This window comes from Nicotiana tabacum, chromosome 6 (genome assembly GCF_000715075.1).
Source record: "Nicotiana tabacum cultivar K326 chromosome 6, ASM71507v2, whole genome shotgun sequence".
Taxonomy (NCBI): Eukaryota; Viridiplantae; Streptophyta; class Magnoliopsida; order Solanales; family Solanaceae; genus Nicotiana; species Nicotiana tabacum.
Window position 1 is genome coordinate 56,549,608 of NC_134085.1, and position 17,122 is coordinate 56,566,729.

At 38.2% G+C, this 17,122-nt stretch overlaps 1 protein-coding gene across 1 annotated transcript; it reads left to right on the forward strand.

Moving 5' to 3' along the window:
* The first annotated feature begins 219 nt into the window (after positions 1–219).
* On the forward strand, positions 220–15,890 carry LOC107782059 (uncharacterized). Its single transcript, XM_016602892.2, has 8 exons — positions 220–499; positions 653–767; positions 1,253–1,438; positions 3,484–3,557; positions 12,432–12,581; positions 12,902–13,187; positions 15,051–15,284; positions 15,378–15,890. The coding sequence occupies exons 3-8, from the start codon at positions 1,292–1,294 to the stop codon at positions 15,741–15,743; spliced, it is 1,257 nt and encodes a 418-aa protein (XP_016458378.1). The 5' UTR covers positions 220–499; positions 653–767; positions 1,253–1,291; the 3' UTR covers positions 15,744–15,890.
* Positions 15,891–17,122: the final 1,232 nt, after the last annotated feature.

The following is a 17,122-nucleotide window of genomic DNA, read 5'->3' on the forward strand; positions in this document are numbered from 1 at the left end:
TGTCTAAAAAATTGTACTAATTCAGGGGACATATTTTCGTGAAACCATTTTCTGAAAACTGCCCATCTGGGGTTTAAAAATTCTTCTAGAATTATTTTTCTTGCCGGTGAACCCGGACTAAAATCTATTTGGTTTTTAGTCATTTTTAAAACCATTTGAAAAATCCACTTCGGATGCAAAAAAAATCGAGAAAAATATGAGATCTACTATTTTGCAAGTGAAACAAAATTTGTTTTCATTGTCACACTATTGAAATTGAACTCCTCTTAGCAACGCCGCCCGGCGGCTTGCCCGGATATATGCCCTCCTGGCTCCTGCAGTCAAATCATTTGCAAATGTGCCTCCTCCTCTGTCCACATGGAGAACAAGCAAATTAACTTTTGCTGGACACTTTGTTGATATTTTCCTTAAACCAAACAATTAGATCTATCTTTCTACTGTCTTCTTCGAGCGATTGGACTCTAGTAACTCAGTTTTCTTCCCCAATTGCATTGACAAGGTTAGTTGGGCTTCTAACTAGTTTGCAATTTTAAATTATGTTGTCCAATTGCTTGTACCACTAGACAAACTTTGGGTATTGGAGCACAAAAAGAGCGGAATAAATTTTGTAATTCTATCAAACATTTTCCTCACTTCTGACTTTTTGCTACAGGGAATCACCCTTGGGGGATTGGGTTTTCCTTTTTTCTGACGGCAGTGGTATCTCCATTCAAGACTTGAATTGTAACCCCATCAAGTGAAAAAGAGAACAGCTGTGGTTTCTTTAGGTTTGTAATCGTGAGCTCTTTCTGTGGAAGAAAACGTTTCCAGTATAAAGTTTTACTGCTATATCATCTTCTGCTTATTTTCCGGTGTATGTTTGGTGACATAAGCAAGATAGAAGATAGGGTATGAGAATAGTTCCGTTATGATTTTTAGTATAAAAGATTGAAAATATTCCTGGTCGACCCTTACCCGGACCCCGCGCATAGCGAGAGTCAGATGAAGCAAGTGTGGTGGGATAAGAATGCAAGTGATATGGAGTAAGAGTTGTGATATTTGTAAAGGAAATGACTTGTGCCTATTGGTAAAGGAAGTCATTTCTCCCTTTTGGCAAAAGATGTTTTCTTTTGTGCTAACCAACTACTCTAAAATTATTCATCGTCGAAAATATTATCCAGCCATCACCAAACATATAATATTCTCTAGTTTCTTTCTTTGTTTGATCAACCAGTTTTACTATTGGCATTTTTGTTATCTTATGAGGTTTCAGAGGAGGGTGTTTTTTGATGCTTGATAATCAGCTGAGCAAATGGGCCCTATATATTACATCCTTATTGCATTGCCTTGCACCATTGGTGCCATAGCGCTGGCACTTGTGCACATATACAGGCACCTTTTGAATTACACTGAGCCAACTTATCAAAGATACATTGTCCGGATCATCTTTATGGTTCCTGTAAGTGTTTCCTGACTCTTAGTGTTCTCCTCAATCTCTCCTATAAAGTAATATTTTCTTTGATAAGTACCTTTAAAGTTAAAAAAAAAAAGTAGCTTTGAAATTAGTATGTTTATGTATTTTGACATTATGTAACTTCTTCTCAATCTCACCTTTAAAGTAATACGTTTATGTACTCCTGAGCATCATGCAACTGTAGACTACTTTCTTCTTATTTATTATTCAGTCTGCTATGATATGCTAAAGATACTGGTGTAATTTAGTAATCGGAGTTGTTGCTTGACTTGGGGCTCCATATAATTTATACGACAAGTATTCTAGTTTAATTCCCACATGAATTGATCTTTAACAAATGGACTCACATATTCTTGAGCTTTATCTTTGCCTCTATGCTTGGTTGATACACCTCATTAATCAGAACATGTCTTTTGCCTTTGAGATTCATCACTTATAATGATGCACCATTATATGTCAGAATGCCATTTGTATACTATTCAGTGTTATCAAAGGCACGCTTAAAGCGCGCTTAAGCCCTGAAGCGAGGCTCAAAACACATTGAGCGCTTCGCCTCGCTTAGCAGGCACTTAAACGTTGTCATCAAAGCTCTAAGGTATACTTTTCCTTGCCAATGAGCGTAATCCTGAAGAGGCCACACTAAATAATTGATATTTCACTTTATTGTAAATTTTCTTCAATTTCTTAGTCCATACTCCCTATATTTGTATATTTGGTATTGAACTACACATACATATTTGTAGTTTTTCTTCATTTGCGCCTTTTTTCGTTAAAGCCCACGCTTTATTTACGCTTTGTGCTTAAAGCCTCAACATGCCTTAGAGATTTTTTTGCGCTTTCCCCCTTTGATAACACTGAATTACTATTTTGCTTTGTGCCAAAATTCACTGAGCATCAGGTCAGTTGAAGTTTTTGGGCCAAAAATCAGTGTTAAGCTTGTGAAGTTTTTGGTAATTAAACTTTTTTATTAATCATCAAGTAGTAAATTACTAAACTTAGCTGTGGCTGCCTCAGACAGCTATCTAGGAATGAACTACCAGACTCCACTATGCCTTTACTGAGAAGTAAGAAGCACACCTCCTAGGGAGGGTTTCTCTACTTCTCAAGCAATGTACAAAATATACTAGAAAACAGCTAAAACTTGTGAAGTTATGTGCTATGCAAGTGGATAATCATTTAGGTTCTTGAGCATTGATATTGATTGCAATAAGCTTGAGAGATAAAAAGTCCCAATTAGAATAAGCAACTTGTTGTACTTTTACAATTATAAAAAGGGTTACACCTTGGGGCCGGGTGCGTCACGCCTTCAACTAACAAGAAAGTGTTAGCATATCCTATTTAGTAGGTTAGTACCTGGCGTCCAATCTGGGGCAAGGAACTTCTTGGGGCACTGAAAGCTAGGACTACAAATTTGATTTTGAAATGTAATAGTGCATGGCTGATATACTGTGATGATTGTGTTCCTGAGTAGCATGTTTAGAGTCACTCCTTTGAGTTTTTGGTGATCTTGACACTATGGTCAAATGGGACAAATTTCTCCTCCATCTCATGCTAAAGGGCCTAATTTGGCAGAATTAGTTGTAGGATTTTGTGCTTTATTGCGTAGAGGATATTATTGTGTTCCCTCAAATCTAAATTTAAGGTGCTATATTCACAGCGAGTACTCTAGCTTTATGGACTTTTAGAGTATGTTGCATTAGTACCATTGTGTCCAGATATAAATAAATAGGATGACCTTCTGGAAATAAATGCAAAATTTGTGGGCTAATGCAACATACTCTTTCCTTATCAAAAAGAGTATGTTGCATTAGCCCACAAATTTTGCATTTATTTCCAGAAGGTCATCCTATTTATTTATATCTGGACACAATGGTGTTAATGTTAGTTAACAAATGAATGTTCCCGGTACATAGGTGCTAACTAACAAGCTTGACTTCTGAAATCCTTAAGAAATTCATAGTTACATTCCATCTAGCAATTTTTGCTATCACTTTGATAAATTAAAGTTATTCTCCTTGTCTCCATGACAGGTTTATGCGCTGACGTCATTCTTGTCACTCGTTCTAAATAAGAACGCCATCTATTTTAATTCCATACGGGAAATGTAAGTACGGTTCAATTTAGTATTTAGTGGGTTTGATGTACATACTTATTCTTCAAGTTACTATGATAAGATCACATGCTGTTTGTTCCTATTATTTTGCTGCTATTTTTGCCAATCTGATTATAAGTTTTGCAACTAGTAGCAACCATGAAGGCTAGATGGGATGATATTAATAGTGAATAGCTTAGTGATGTACATACCGAAAATCATAGTTGTTCACTATAGCAAGTTCTTTTTCACAAGCCTACTCTCTCTAGGTTGTTGGCTCTTCCTAGTTCTTTAAATCCCATGCATGTATAGTTAAATACAATGAACTTTTGATTCCTATAGTGCTGGTCTCATGAGACTGGTACTGATTACATTGAATACTCTACATTGTATCCTTTGTTAATGGGCTAGGAAGCTATTATTGACTTGAGTGCAGAGTTAGGGTTTGAAACTGCAATGTCCTTGATTTTCTGAAATGTGTCTATGCAGCCAACGGATTAGCAGGCATGACACGATTACTATGTCTATACTTGCTTTTCAGCTTTGAAACATATATAATACCTTAACAGACAATATGTTATGATATATAACATTTAAGCTAAACTTGAATTTACGGCAAAAGGATTATGGATGCTTCTTCCATATCAAAGACGAAACATCATTCTTTAACGCATTGGGTCAACCAAACATGAAGACATTCAAAGTAATAATAACTAATATAACGGAAACCAGCTGATATGCTGTTGTAGGTGCTATAGTTGTTGAACTACCAAGTTAGCGGTCCAACGTTAAAGCCTCCAACAACATATTAGGTCAACAAAGCGAAAGCTTCTCAAGAAGCTTCGACTAGGAGTACGTGGGACAACTGGAAAGGCCTTAAAGTTTATTAAAGAGAGGTAAAACAATTTAGCTAGGCGCTTGTTGAGATGTAGGATAATTGAAATTCAAATAGACCACATCCTTCCATAAATTCAAATCCTCGGAGCATGAGTTGGCTCCATCCATGTGACTTATTTGGAACTACCTGTGGGTGCAACTGACCGACTTATCGTAGAGAACCGCTTGTTGAGAGAGTTGAAAAGACGCTTGCTGGATGACCAAAGAGGTATCTGTCAAAGGGGAGAAAGAGCACTCTATCGGCTCTCTAGCATGCTGAAATACTACATTTTTGTCTACCCACACCATTTACGTTGGCACAAAGGTTGGAAAACTTTACAAGAAGCTTCTTACGGTGTATATGGGGGGAGGAAAAAAACCATCTTCTAAATTGGGAAACAATGTAATTCCCTCTAAAGGTTCTGGATGAAGTTAGGAAGAGACGAGGAGGGGCAGAGGACCCAACCAAACCACTCAATCATATGGTGTAGCTTATGTAAAAAAGTACAATGAAAGGATGAGATGATTCTGTCACAGTAAGAAATGAGGATACAACTGGCTTTCGGGTGCAGAAGAAGTGCAGGTATCTTGTGCAAACTGGATATTGAGAAAGCATTAGACTAAGTTAACTGGGCATACATGTTTTCAATGCTAAGGAAAATGAGATTTGGTAGCAGGTGGATCAAGTGGATTAAATACAACTTGACTACAGTCAAATATTCAATTCTCTTAAATAGGAGCCCAGTAGGATTCTTCTCATCCCAAAAGGTTTAAGGCAAATTCTTGTTCATCCTAGCTATGGAGGGTCTTAGCAAAATGTTGGACAAAACAAAACACTTGCTTTGGTTAGATTGTTTTAGTGTTGGAAGACCTCAAGGGAATCCAATCTCAATCTCACATTTGCTCTATGCAGATGACACATTAGTTTTCTGTGGTGCTGAAAAATCTCAGGTTCAATATCTTAATCTAACTCTGCTCATTTTTGAAGCTATATCAGGACTTCACATCAACATCTTAAAAAGCATAATATACCAAGTTAATGAAGTTCCCGACTTAGAGGCTCTAGCTGATATTCTATGCTGTGGTATTGGCTCCTTCCCTGCCACATACCTTGGCCTACCATTGGGAGCCAAATTCAAATCCGTTGAAGTGTGGAATGTGGTGTTAGAGAAGGTAGAGAAGAGATTGGCGACATGGCAGATGCAGTATCTCTCCATGGGTGGTAGGCTAACTTTTATTAGCAGTGTAATTGACAGTATCCCAACCTATTTCATGTCATTATATCCTATGCCTAGCAAAGTGCTGAAGCAGCTGGACAAACTCGGGAAGAATTTTCTATGGAAGGGGAACAATGAGGGACATAAGTTTCACCTGGTTAAATGGGTCAAAGTGACTCAACCTAAAGACCTTGGTGGACATGGAATTAAAGACCTAGCAAAGCACAACAAAAGCATGTTAATGAAATGGGTAGGGAGATTTGGTGAAGAAGACACCAGCCTGTGGAAGAAGGTGGTGATAGCCAAGCACGGTCAACCGAGCCACTGGTGTACCAAACTCAGTAGACCCCCCATGATGTTGGGCCATGGAAATACATTAGCAGCCATTAGGAGGAATTTTCTCAGAATATTTCTTTCAAGGTTGGGAATGGGTTGCATGTAAGATTCTAGGAAGATAGTTGGTTAAACAACTGCCCCTTGAAAGAGAGTTTTCCACTGCTATTCTAGATTGGTAGTGACACCAACTCCACAGTAAGTCAATATAGATCAGGAAACTCTTGGGTTCCACTTTTCAGAAGGAACATGCATGACTGGGAGCTGGATAGTCTACTTGTTCTGCTTGGTATATTAGGAAACTTTACCATAAATGAGCAGACCCAAGACAGGCTTAGTTACATAGGGTGTTGGTACATGCCCATATATAGTGAAGTCAGGCTACATGCCAGTGTTGTGAAAAGTGTTCGCTTCAATGCTTAAAACGTGAAGCGAAGCGAAGCGGGAACTTGGTCGCTTCTATGTTGTGAAGCGTAGCAGGTGTTATAAAGCGTTCGCTTCTGCCAAAAAAGCGAGAAGCGACAGTAGCGACAGAAGCGAGCGCTTCGATATATTAAGGCTGCTAACGATTAAAAATTAAAAAAGCTCTCTTTTCTCAAAACATATCGAGCAACAGAAAAAAATAGGCGACTATGGTTCCCATTTTCTGCACTTTTCAAGTTCGAGCCCAGGTATGTGATTTATTCTTCCTCATTCTTTTTCTTTTTCTTTTTCAATCTCAAAATAGCAGCGAAATGCTGCCAATTTTTTTCCCTCCAGTTCTTTTTCTCACTTTTCTTCTTCTTTTTCCTTCACTGTTTCAGTCTTAAATTGCAGCGAAATACTGCCTAATTTTTTTCGTTTCAGTTACTGCCATTTATTTGCTTACAGTTACATAGGTTGTCTATGCAGTATTTATTTTAATATTTTTTTTAATTCCGCTTCACTTCAAAAAAGTGAGCGCTTCGCTTCTCGCTTTAAGCGAAAAGGGGCTTGTCGGTTTTCCTCGCTTCACGCTCTTCACAGCACTGCTACAGGCGCACGTGCGAGCTCAATGGAATCATTGATTCTTGGCCTTGGAAGCTTATTTAGAGGATAAAGCTCCTTACAAAAGTTATCAGCTTCACTTGGACTGCACTCAAAGAAGCTTGCCTCACCGAAGACAATCTTTGTAAAAGGAGTTTTGAGCTGGTTAATAGATGCTACTTGTGTCAGCAAAACTATGAATCAATCAATCACCTATTTTTGCATTGCCTAGTGGCAACAGACATGTGGTATATGCTTCACCCTATACTGGGTATATGCTGGACACAACCACAAGGTATTAGGGAGGCAATGAAGGGTTGAAGTAGTTGGAAAGTTGACAGAACCATCAAGAAGATCCGGAAGATGATCCCAGCAAGCATTTTTTGGTGCCTTTGGCAAGAAACGAATCACAGATGTTTTGATGGCATTTCTACTCCTATCCATACTCTCAAAGCTAAATGCCTTGTGTATTTATTTTTGGAACTCTCTAACCCCGGTAAATAATGTAGTTTCCCTGGTAGATTTCATTGGCTCAATTGCTCTAACTTAGCTACTTTCTACTTTTGTCTTGTGGCTAGCTCCCTGTGCTAAGTAAGTTTTTTCTCGTAATGGAGCTAACACTTATCCTATTTGTAAGTTTGCATCTTCTTGATGCCTTGCAATGACGAATCTTATTTCATAAAAAAAGAAGTGGAGAAATGTCTCTTATTGCAAAGCTTTTCAGCCCATCTTCACTGTACAACAACAACAACATACCAGTCTTATCCCACACTGTGGGGTCTGGGGAGGGTAGTGTGTACGCAGATCTTACCCCTACCTTGTGAGGATAGAGAGGCTGTTTCCAATAGGCCCTCGGCTCAGGAAAGTATAAGCACCACATTAACGAAAATATAGATAAGAAGGGACAGTACCAAAAAGCCATATAAAAGCAGAATAAAAACAACAAAGTAATAAGGTAATCCACAATGAAAGAAAATAACGGTTAGTCATAAAAATCTACTGCTGCCCACAGAAAGCGAGACTGTGTGCCAATACTACCGTTATTAACACTATAGACTACCTAATCTACTACCCTAATCTTCGACCTCCATACCTTCCTATCAAGGAGCAAAACAGAAATAGTTGCCCAAGCTGGAATCTTATAGTATCTGCGTACAAGAAGATATCTGTAGGGGTTTTTTCTCTGGGGAAGGGGGGGGGAAGGAGAGGTTAACAAACTACAAACTGCCCTTCAATGACAGATATCAATTACGAGAGAGAAAATTGGAATTTTCTCACGCCTCAATTTGAATTCCCATAACACTGTGGAAAGTGCCTTTATTCACTTGGATAGTAGTTTGGGGAGCCAAATAACATCAAATAATTTGAGGAAAAGAACAACTTACATTAGTTAGTGTGTCAAGTACAAGGAGCCATGAGACATTAAGCATTTGTTACTCTACCACCCTATTACACATAGTTTATAGTGTATATTCTGAAATTAATTGGAATTTTGAGCGATGATACAAAACTGAGAGAGATGCGGCTAGTAATTATTTTTTGGTTGTAAGTTGATATGAAAAAAATATGATGCCGGTGTTGCAAAACCCTTGTTCTACGAAACGATTAGGATCTTGGATTCGTTTTGCTTATGACTTTTTTTTTTATATCTTTCTAAGAATTTTTTTAGGGGTGGGGTGGGGGTCACTTGGACTTTGGAGCAGGCTTTGATAGGCTTTGATTGGCAAATGCAACTTGGTAACGTATTATTTCATTCGAGTTGTGTGAAGGAGTTCAAAGTATAACCCTCCCTTTTCTAGCAATAAAACAACCTCTAGCTTTTTTGATTGAAAATTGAAATGTGGAATTTTTTGCGATTCTGATAAATGATGTTCCTGCAGTAATTTGACGTTGATTTAAATGGCTCTATTGACTCACAGTTGCTTTTATTAAAAAAAGTTGTTGATGCTTAATTAGGATATTTGGGAAAGCATGGCAAGTAAAAGCAATGAAAAACAGATACATGTGCATAACATGATCCTCAACAGAAGAATAAATACAAAATCCCCAAATACCGAATATTACCTCGAATGGAACATATATAAGATCAATAACCAACAAAATGTCACATCTCAAGTCAGAAGGACTCATAGGTATGTTGACTCCTTATCGAATATTACGCACGATTTTGCCGAGGGGAACGACCCAATCTTGTAATAATAGTGCGCAACGCGAGGTCGTATGACCCGATCCATAGACGCATCTCATAATACCGCCGAGACGAATGGCCCGATCCCATAATGGTACTACTGAGGCGTTCAGCCCGATCCCATTAGAATAGTGAAACTTTGACGGGTCATTGGCCCAACTCACGAGTATATATGTGAGTTATGAAATTCAAGAAACTTTCGAACAACACGTACAACGTGGGAGAAATTCGTAAAAAGAAGTATAATTTCCGCGACTAATCAAGTAGCGCATCAAGTATCTAAATAGCAGGCAAGTCTAGTCTTAGACAAAAACATAAATTAAAGTATCTAAGCAAGCAAGAATAACTCAAATAGTACAATTAAAACATGGTATGAGCCTAAGTCTACACATACATAATCAAGAATCTTCCATACGCACAGACATTCGTCACCTCAAACGTGCGTACTCCTATAACACGTAGCACGTAACAAATATAACACCTACGGAGTAAATTCCCCCTTACAAGGTTAGATATGAGGTTACCTCGCTCCGAAATCCGATAACTGGGTCCAACGCCTCTCTAATACCTCAAACCAATGCCAAACGATCCGAAACTAGTCAAAGAACGTGTAAGCCAATGAAAATATACTCAAAGACTCGTAATTTACATTACAAATAATTCCCAACTCTACACGAAAAGTAAACAAAGTCAACCCCGGGACCTACGCGCTTGGATTTCGAAAATTTTCGAAGATAAATATTATCCATAGCACCACGAACTCAAATATATGATTTATTTCGAATCCATGTCCAATTTCGTGGTCAAAACTCAAAAATACAATTTCCAGAGTTTCTTCCAAAATCCCACTATTTCAACCAATTTCCATATTAAAATTCATATATAATTTATGTATTTAGCTCACAATGAGTAGGAATCACTTACCTTGTGATAGATGATAAAAATGCCCCTTCAAAATTGCCCCAAAATCTCCTCCGATGAGAGAAATAAGATAAAAATGAGCAAATTCTTGACTTACTAACTTATACACTGCCCAGGCATTACCTATCGCGATCGCGGTTAAAAGCCTCGCGATCGCGAAGCAAAAACACCCCTGCCGACCAAAATTGCCTACGCGATCGCATTTGACCTTCCGCGATCACAAAACACGAACAACCCCTCCACCATGAACTCGAGAGCTCTTTGTGTCCACGAAAACCAACTCACCCCAGCCCGACTTCAACCCCTATGTGAACGCGGGCCTTGACACGCAAATGCGAAGCCCTAACTCAGGCCACTGTGAGAATGCGGAGCATCACCCCCGATCGCAAAGAACAACAAACCCCAACTCCAGATCACCCTTCGCGATCGCGACGCACCATCCGTGATCGCGATGCATACCAAAGACACCAAAAACCAGCAGCTGCAAATCAAAGGGAAATGGTCTGAATCCATCCTGAAACACACCCGAGGCCTTCTAGGACCGTGTTCAATCATACCAACAAGTCCACATACCTTATCCATACTTATCCAAAGGCTCGAAATGCCACAAATAACATCAAAACCAAGAATCGACTATCAAAATCCCTCTCTTAACTTTCAAACTTCGCTGACCGTGTCCGAATCACACTTAGACATTCCGGATCACGACCAGACTTCACACACAAGTTCTAATCAACTATATGAACCTATCCAAGGTCAGGGAACACCACCCGAAGTCTGATAACACCAAAGTCCACTCCAAGTCAAACTTAGCAAATTCAATACCTTCAAAATGCAAACTTCCGATAATTTGAATCGCTCCCGGACCATCCGATACTCAACCCGAAGATACACCCAAGTTCGAAATCACCTTACGAATCTATAGGAACCTTCAAATCTCGATTCCGACGTTTACTCAAAAGTCGAACCTTGATCAACTCTTCTAACTTAAACCTTTCGAATTGAGAATTATTCTTCCAAATCAACTCTGAACTTCTCGAAAATCAAAACCAACTGCACATGCAAGTCATTATACATATAGTGAAGCTAGTCAATGTCTCAAACCGGCGAATGACATGCTAGAGCTCAAAATGACTGGTCGGGTCGTTAGACAAGACCGCAACAAATGTTTTAGAGCCGGAGGCTTTTGTTGACTCTCTAAGTTCGTTACCTACTCACCAGAAAGTCTTCTTTTGGATGTACTCTGTCCCAGCATCACTTTAATGATGGTTTTCTTACATCAATAATATTATGACAATAACCGATATTTTTTTAAAAAATCTTAGAGAGAAATGGCTTGAAACTTCCTTTGAACTACTGCAAAAACTATAATGTCTTTGTGAGCTCTTTTTGGTGTCTATGCATTGACGGAAACCTCACAGAAATTAGTTGGTGCTTACAGCATATAGAGAGGAAATGGAAACAATATTAGTCTTACTATGATCCATGTCTTGAGTATGTTCTTTGTTAGGTTAGTTTTATTATATTGATTCTTGGTTTATCTATCTTACTATGAGATCCCTATACTTGGGATGTTACACTTTTTGGTGGTTGTGTTTGTGAAACTTGACATTTGTTTAAACCGCATATATTTGAATTCAGAGGAAGTGAAGGATCATTCTTTTTTTTTTTTTTGAGTAAAAGGGAAGGAGCATTTCAATTATAGAGGCTTAACATACTGTATCCATATACTTGCTACTGTTGTTCTTTTTGGTGTTTGTGAGTGCATTTGACTATCGAAAGAAGAACTTCCTCAAAGCTGAGGCCACATTTCTTTGGACTTTAGAGGAAAGAGAAGGAGTGTAGTAGCTTCAATTATAGAGACTATTCTTCTTTTGGATAAATACTTCAATTATACAGAAACAAATATTGTGTATTAACACAATGTTTTGTCCCAAATTTACATTAAACACTTTGAATAAGTTATGTCTTCGTGCATGGGCTCTCCGGGATGGCGGGATCTGGATTTCACATGTTTGGCTCACTCATAGCCCTTCTACTCCTATTATCTTCAAAAATTTACATCAGTATGGCAGAGTCTGGTTTATATTTGTTTGTTGCTTTGCCTTCATTGTTTGACATTTTTAGCTCATTTGTACATATTTCACGTGTAATTGAGTCAATATTTTCTTTGTTAATTTCCATCCTATTCAAGCATGCCAAAAGAAATAGTTTTTAAGGGGAAAGGAGTGTTTGGTTATAAATTTGTATACGATGTATCCTTTGAACTGAGATGGTGCGTAAACGTTTCTCTTTGAAGCTAAATAATAAACTTTATGGATTTAATATTTCTAATTTCCATTTCAGATATGAGGCTTGGGTCATATATAATTTTCTATCACTCTGCCTTGCATGGGTAGGTGGCCCAGGAGCTGTTGTTCTAAATCTGAGTGGCCGAGTTCTAAAGCCTAATTGGTATCTGATGATGTGCTGCTTTCCTCCAATTCCTTTGGATGGGTAAGATACTCTTGCAGGAAGCCACATTTCTTTGCAATTTGTCAATAAATAGTATTCTCTCTCCAACACAAATGAACATTAATTATTTGGACCTTTTTAGTTTGTATCTAATATTTGGACGTCAATGGATTTTCAGTAGTCTTGAGCCACTTAACGACCCCCTTGATCCTTTACACCAGATTATTTTTCACCATGTTGTCCTGTTTAGTTAATGGCATAGGTATCGCGGAAATGCTATAAATTTTGTTAGATGATTCAAGATTTCATCTCGTGTTTTATATTTGGTAAACTGCATTTCTGTTGATGTCAAAGCTATGCAGGCGCTTTATTCGTAGGTGCAAGCAGGGATGTTTGCAGTTTGTGATCCTCAAGCCCATATTAGTGGCAGTCACATTCATACTTTATGCAAAACAGAAATATGAGGATGGAAATTTCAGTCCAAAGCAATCCTACCTCTACCTCACAATTATCTATACTATCTCATACTCGATGGCACTTTATGCCTTGGTCTTGTTTTACGTGGCATGCAGAGATTTGCTCCAGCCATTTAATCCAGTTCCAAAGTTTATCATAATCAAATCTGTTGTATTCCTTACTTACTGGCAGGTAGGATCTTCCATCTTCCTATAAATTTATATAATCACATTCTGTATCCACCACTGAAATTGAATTGTGCTTAATTACATTTATTTACTCTCTGTATTATTTGGTAAAGAAACCTTCCATAATCTTTTATCACTGGCCTTATTGCACCAAATCTGGCATGGTTTGATGCTTTTCACTTCATTGGCTCTGGTAGCTAAAAAATTGCTTTCACAAGTAGTGGTTCTGTCCTAGTATCGTTTCACCATTGTCCAGCAAAACAATTAAAGTCTAGAACTATTATTACTAACTGCTTATTGATGCACACGGTTTTTTTTCACATAGTTGTGTTTTTTCGTAAGTGGTTATCTTTCCTCAACTGTTTATTGATGCCCATTGGGAATGCTGTTACGCCTAGAATTGTTATGCTGTTCACTAGATGGCCATTTTTGCTTGTTTCTCGTTTGACTGTGGTTTCGCATCCGGTGTCTTGTGCGATAAGAAGGTCCCACAAAGACACAGTGGTTGTTAGATCAGCTATGTTATATGGGGCGTAGTGTTGGTCAGTCAAGAATTCTCATGCTCAAAAGATGAAAGTAGTGAAAATGAGGATGTTGAGATGGATGTGGGGACATACTAGAAGAGAAATGATTAATTAAAATATTCATGACAAGGTGGGAGTGACCTCCGTGGTTGACAAGATGAGGGAAGCGAGACTAGGATGGTTCGGGCATGTGAAGAGGAGATGCGCAGATGCCACGATGAGCAGGTATGAGAAGTTGGCAATTGTGGGTCTAAGGAGAGGTAGAGATAGGCCGAAAAAGTATTGGGGAAAAGTGATTAGACAGCGTATGACACATCTCCAGCTTAGAGAGGACATAACCCTAGATAGAAGGATATGGAGGTCGAGGATAAGGGTAGAAGATTAGTAGGTAATCGAGTTTGGGACACCGTATTTGTTCCATATTTTCCATATCAATATTATTATTATTATTATTATTATTATTACTACTACTACTATTATTCTCGTATTATCTTATTTTTAGATTTCTATTGCTACCTGTTGTTTCACTTACTTCCATTTTTTTATTGCTTTGTTATTTCGATGTTGCTATTCTTATCTTCAATATTTTCAACATGGCTTCTTCACTATTGTTTTTTTTGTTCAAACTTGCTGAGAAATGCTTTTCTTGCGCCGAGGGTCTATCGGAAACAACCTCTCTACCTCTACAAGGTAGGCGTAAGGTCTGCGTACACATACCCTCCCAAATCTCACACTGTGGGAATACAGTGGATATGTTATTGTTGTTGTTCTTGTTTGACTGTGGTGAGGTTTGTGTTACATAGGTGAGTTGCAAATGTAACTTGTTGTACTTATTCTTTTTAGTGATAACTTGATATAATTATGAAATTCTCTTATTAATTTTCCTTTCCAGTGAAGTCTTATTAAAGGGGAAATCTTAGTAGCTCAGTTGGTTGGCTACCTGAACTTTTACCTTGTTGGTGAGGGTTCGATTCCTCACCTTGTAATCTCCTCCCCCATTTCCCCTGGCCCTTAACCCCCCCCCCCCCCCATGCAATAAAATAAAATAACAAACCTTTATTGAGGAATGGTTGCTTTTACCTTTTCTGCTTTTGAAATGTGGTAGTTTGCTTGCTGACAAAGCGAGGATTACCTTTTTAACTTAGCTTGGATAAGTCATGTATTTTTAAAGGGCTGGTTTTCCTTTTGTTTTTTGGTCATGCAATGGTGTGTAACAGAGCTTATACTGAAATCCTAGACAGAGAAGTACTGGCTCTTGGTTCACGGAATATATTCTTGTGTTTAAAAGTTATGTCCATTTCAAGCTTCAAGTTCTCATATCCTTCTTCGTAACTGACTTCCAGGGAGTTCTGGTGTTTCTTGCTGCGAAGGCTCGATTTATTAAAGACACCGAGGAAGCTGCAGAATTTCAGAATTTTATAATTTGTGTTGAGATGCTTATTGCTGCTGCCGGCCATCTTTTTGCCTTTCCATACAAGGAGTATGCTGGGGCTAATGTTGGTCCTTCTCATGGTTTTTTGGCTAGCCTTGGCCATGCCCTTAAACTTAATGACTTTTACCATGACACTGTCCACCAGGTAAACCAGGCAACATGCTCATTTTCTGTTTTGCCTTCTACTGTATAACCAAATGTATCTTCACAAATTTTTATGTTCTTCCACCAAATGCAGTTTGCTCCTACTTATCATGATTACGTGCTCTATAATCATAGCGAGGGTGATGAGGGAGCAAAAAAATACAGGGCGAGGACTTTTGTCCCAACTGGCACAGAGATGGATACTTCTAGGAAAAACAAGAAGATATCTGCAAACAAATTGGAATATATACAATTGTCTAGTCTCTCTTCTTCTGCTAGCAGTACTTCCGAAAATGCTGGGATTGGCTGTCAAACTGGTAAATCAGAGGCAGTGAATTCTGCATTGCTGATAGATACATCAAATAGTGTCTCATTGTCCCATGATCCCTCTCTCATTGATGTTGACTTGACAAATTATCCACCTAAGGTTCCTGCAGCTAACGTGTCTGGGACAAGCTGACAAATAGAAAATGTTTATTCAAGTGACTAATACTAGCAAAATATGTATTTTTAATGGGTCAGATGGCAGCAAAGTTGGTCACAATTGTATATTTCTTGCCCATGATTTGCAAGGCGTTGGTCACAATTGTATATTTCTTACCCATGATTTGGAAGGCCTCCGTCCCTCCCTCTCTCTCTCTCTCCCTCCCTCCCTCCCTCCCTCCCTCCCTCCCTCCCTCCCTCCCTCCCTCTCTCTCTCTCTCTCTCTCTCTCTCTCTCTCTCTCTCTCTCTCTCTCTCTCTCTCTCTCTCTCGGTGTGAAATTAGTCCCTATTGTTCTCTCGAGAATCTGTTTATAAATGCTGTTTTCGTGTTTTCCATTTGATTCTACTATAGGAAGGCAATTCTATTAGGAGCTCCTCAATTTGCATTTAAATTCTCAAAAGTGAGTTCATATCTGGGTTGGTCAATTAGACATGTATTTTCAGATAACGTAGGCAGCAATCACATTACCTAGACCCTACGCCGCATATTTGCTTTCTTTGAACCGTGTAAGTGAAGTCAAGCGTTGCTATTGTTTACTAGTACTTTAGTTTCAGTCTATATGATTTTTTTTTTTGGTCCTTTCAAAAAAGAATGACCCCCTTTTAAATTTAAAAATAATTTAGCTTAAACTTCTAATTTTACTTGCAATGCGAAGCTTTTATAACTATACAAATTTTATGGTTTGTTTAGGAGCATAAGTTTTAAAAGTTTATTTCTTTCTTAAATTTTGTGCTCAGTCAAATATGTTCGTATAAATCGAAACGTAGGGAGTATTATTTTGTTCTCCTTTTCACATATTGCTGGGCAGATTTAGGTTATTTAACAATTATAGAATATAAGATTTTTTAAAGAAAGAACAATGACCAAAAAAGGAGTTAAAACCAAACACCCCAGCCAATGTTCTATATGTAAAGTTTATTAATCAGACAGTGAAAGTCAGCACACAGCTGATGCTATCTATACGTGTTAGGTCGAACAATTACCCGGTTCAGGTGGCTTTAAATTGATCTTCACAGTTTTCATAAAATAAAACATAAATGCATTCTAAAGTGAGTAAGTGCTTACCTAAACAATCGTGAACTTGATTTCTCTGTTCGTTTCTTTCCAGCTTGTAATGAATATCCATTTCTGATAATAAGGATAGCATTATTAGGCCTTTGTGAAAAATATTATACGTTGGTCTCAGTGCATTCCTTTTACACTATATGACTAGAAATGACATTTTAATTCATTATTAACAAAATTCCTAATCAGCTCATACTAGCCAAGCAGCAAGGAACGGAAATATGATCACTCATGTGATCTTTAGTCAACCATACTTTCAGCCTATTCTTCTCAAAATGAACCTTGTTTA

Bases quoted from the DNA above. Each gene is read 5' to 3' on its own strand.
- LOC107782059 (XM_016602892.2), top strand. From the start codon at position 1,292: ATGGGCCCTATATATTACATCCTTATTGCATTGCCTTGCACCATTGGT. The intron at 1,439-3,483 runs GTAAGTGTTTCC...TCTCCATGACAG, and splicing joins GGATCATCTTTATGGTTCCT to GTTTATGCGCTGACGTCATT. The intron at 3,558-12,431 runs GTAAGTACGGTT...TTTCCATTTCAG, and splicing joins TTTAATTCCATACGGGAAAT to ATATGAGGCTTGGGTCATAT.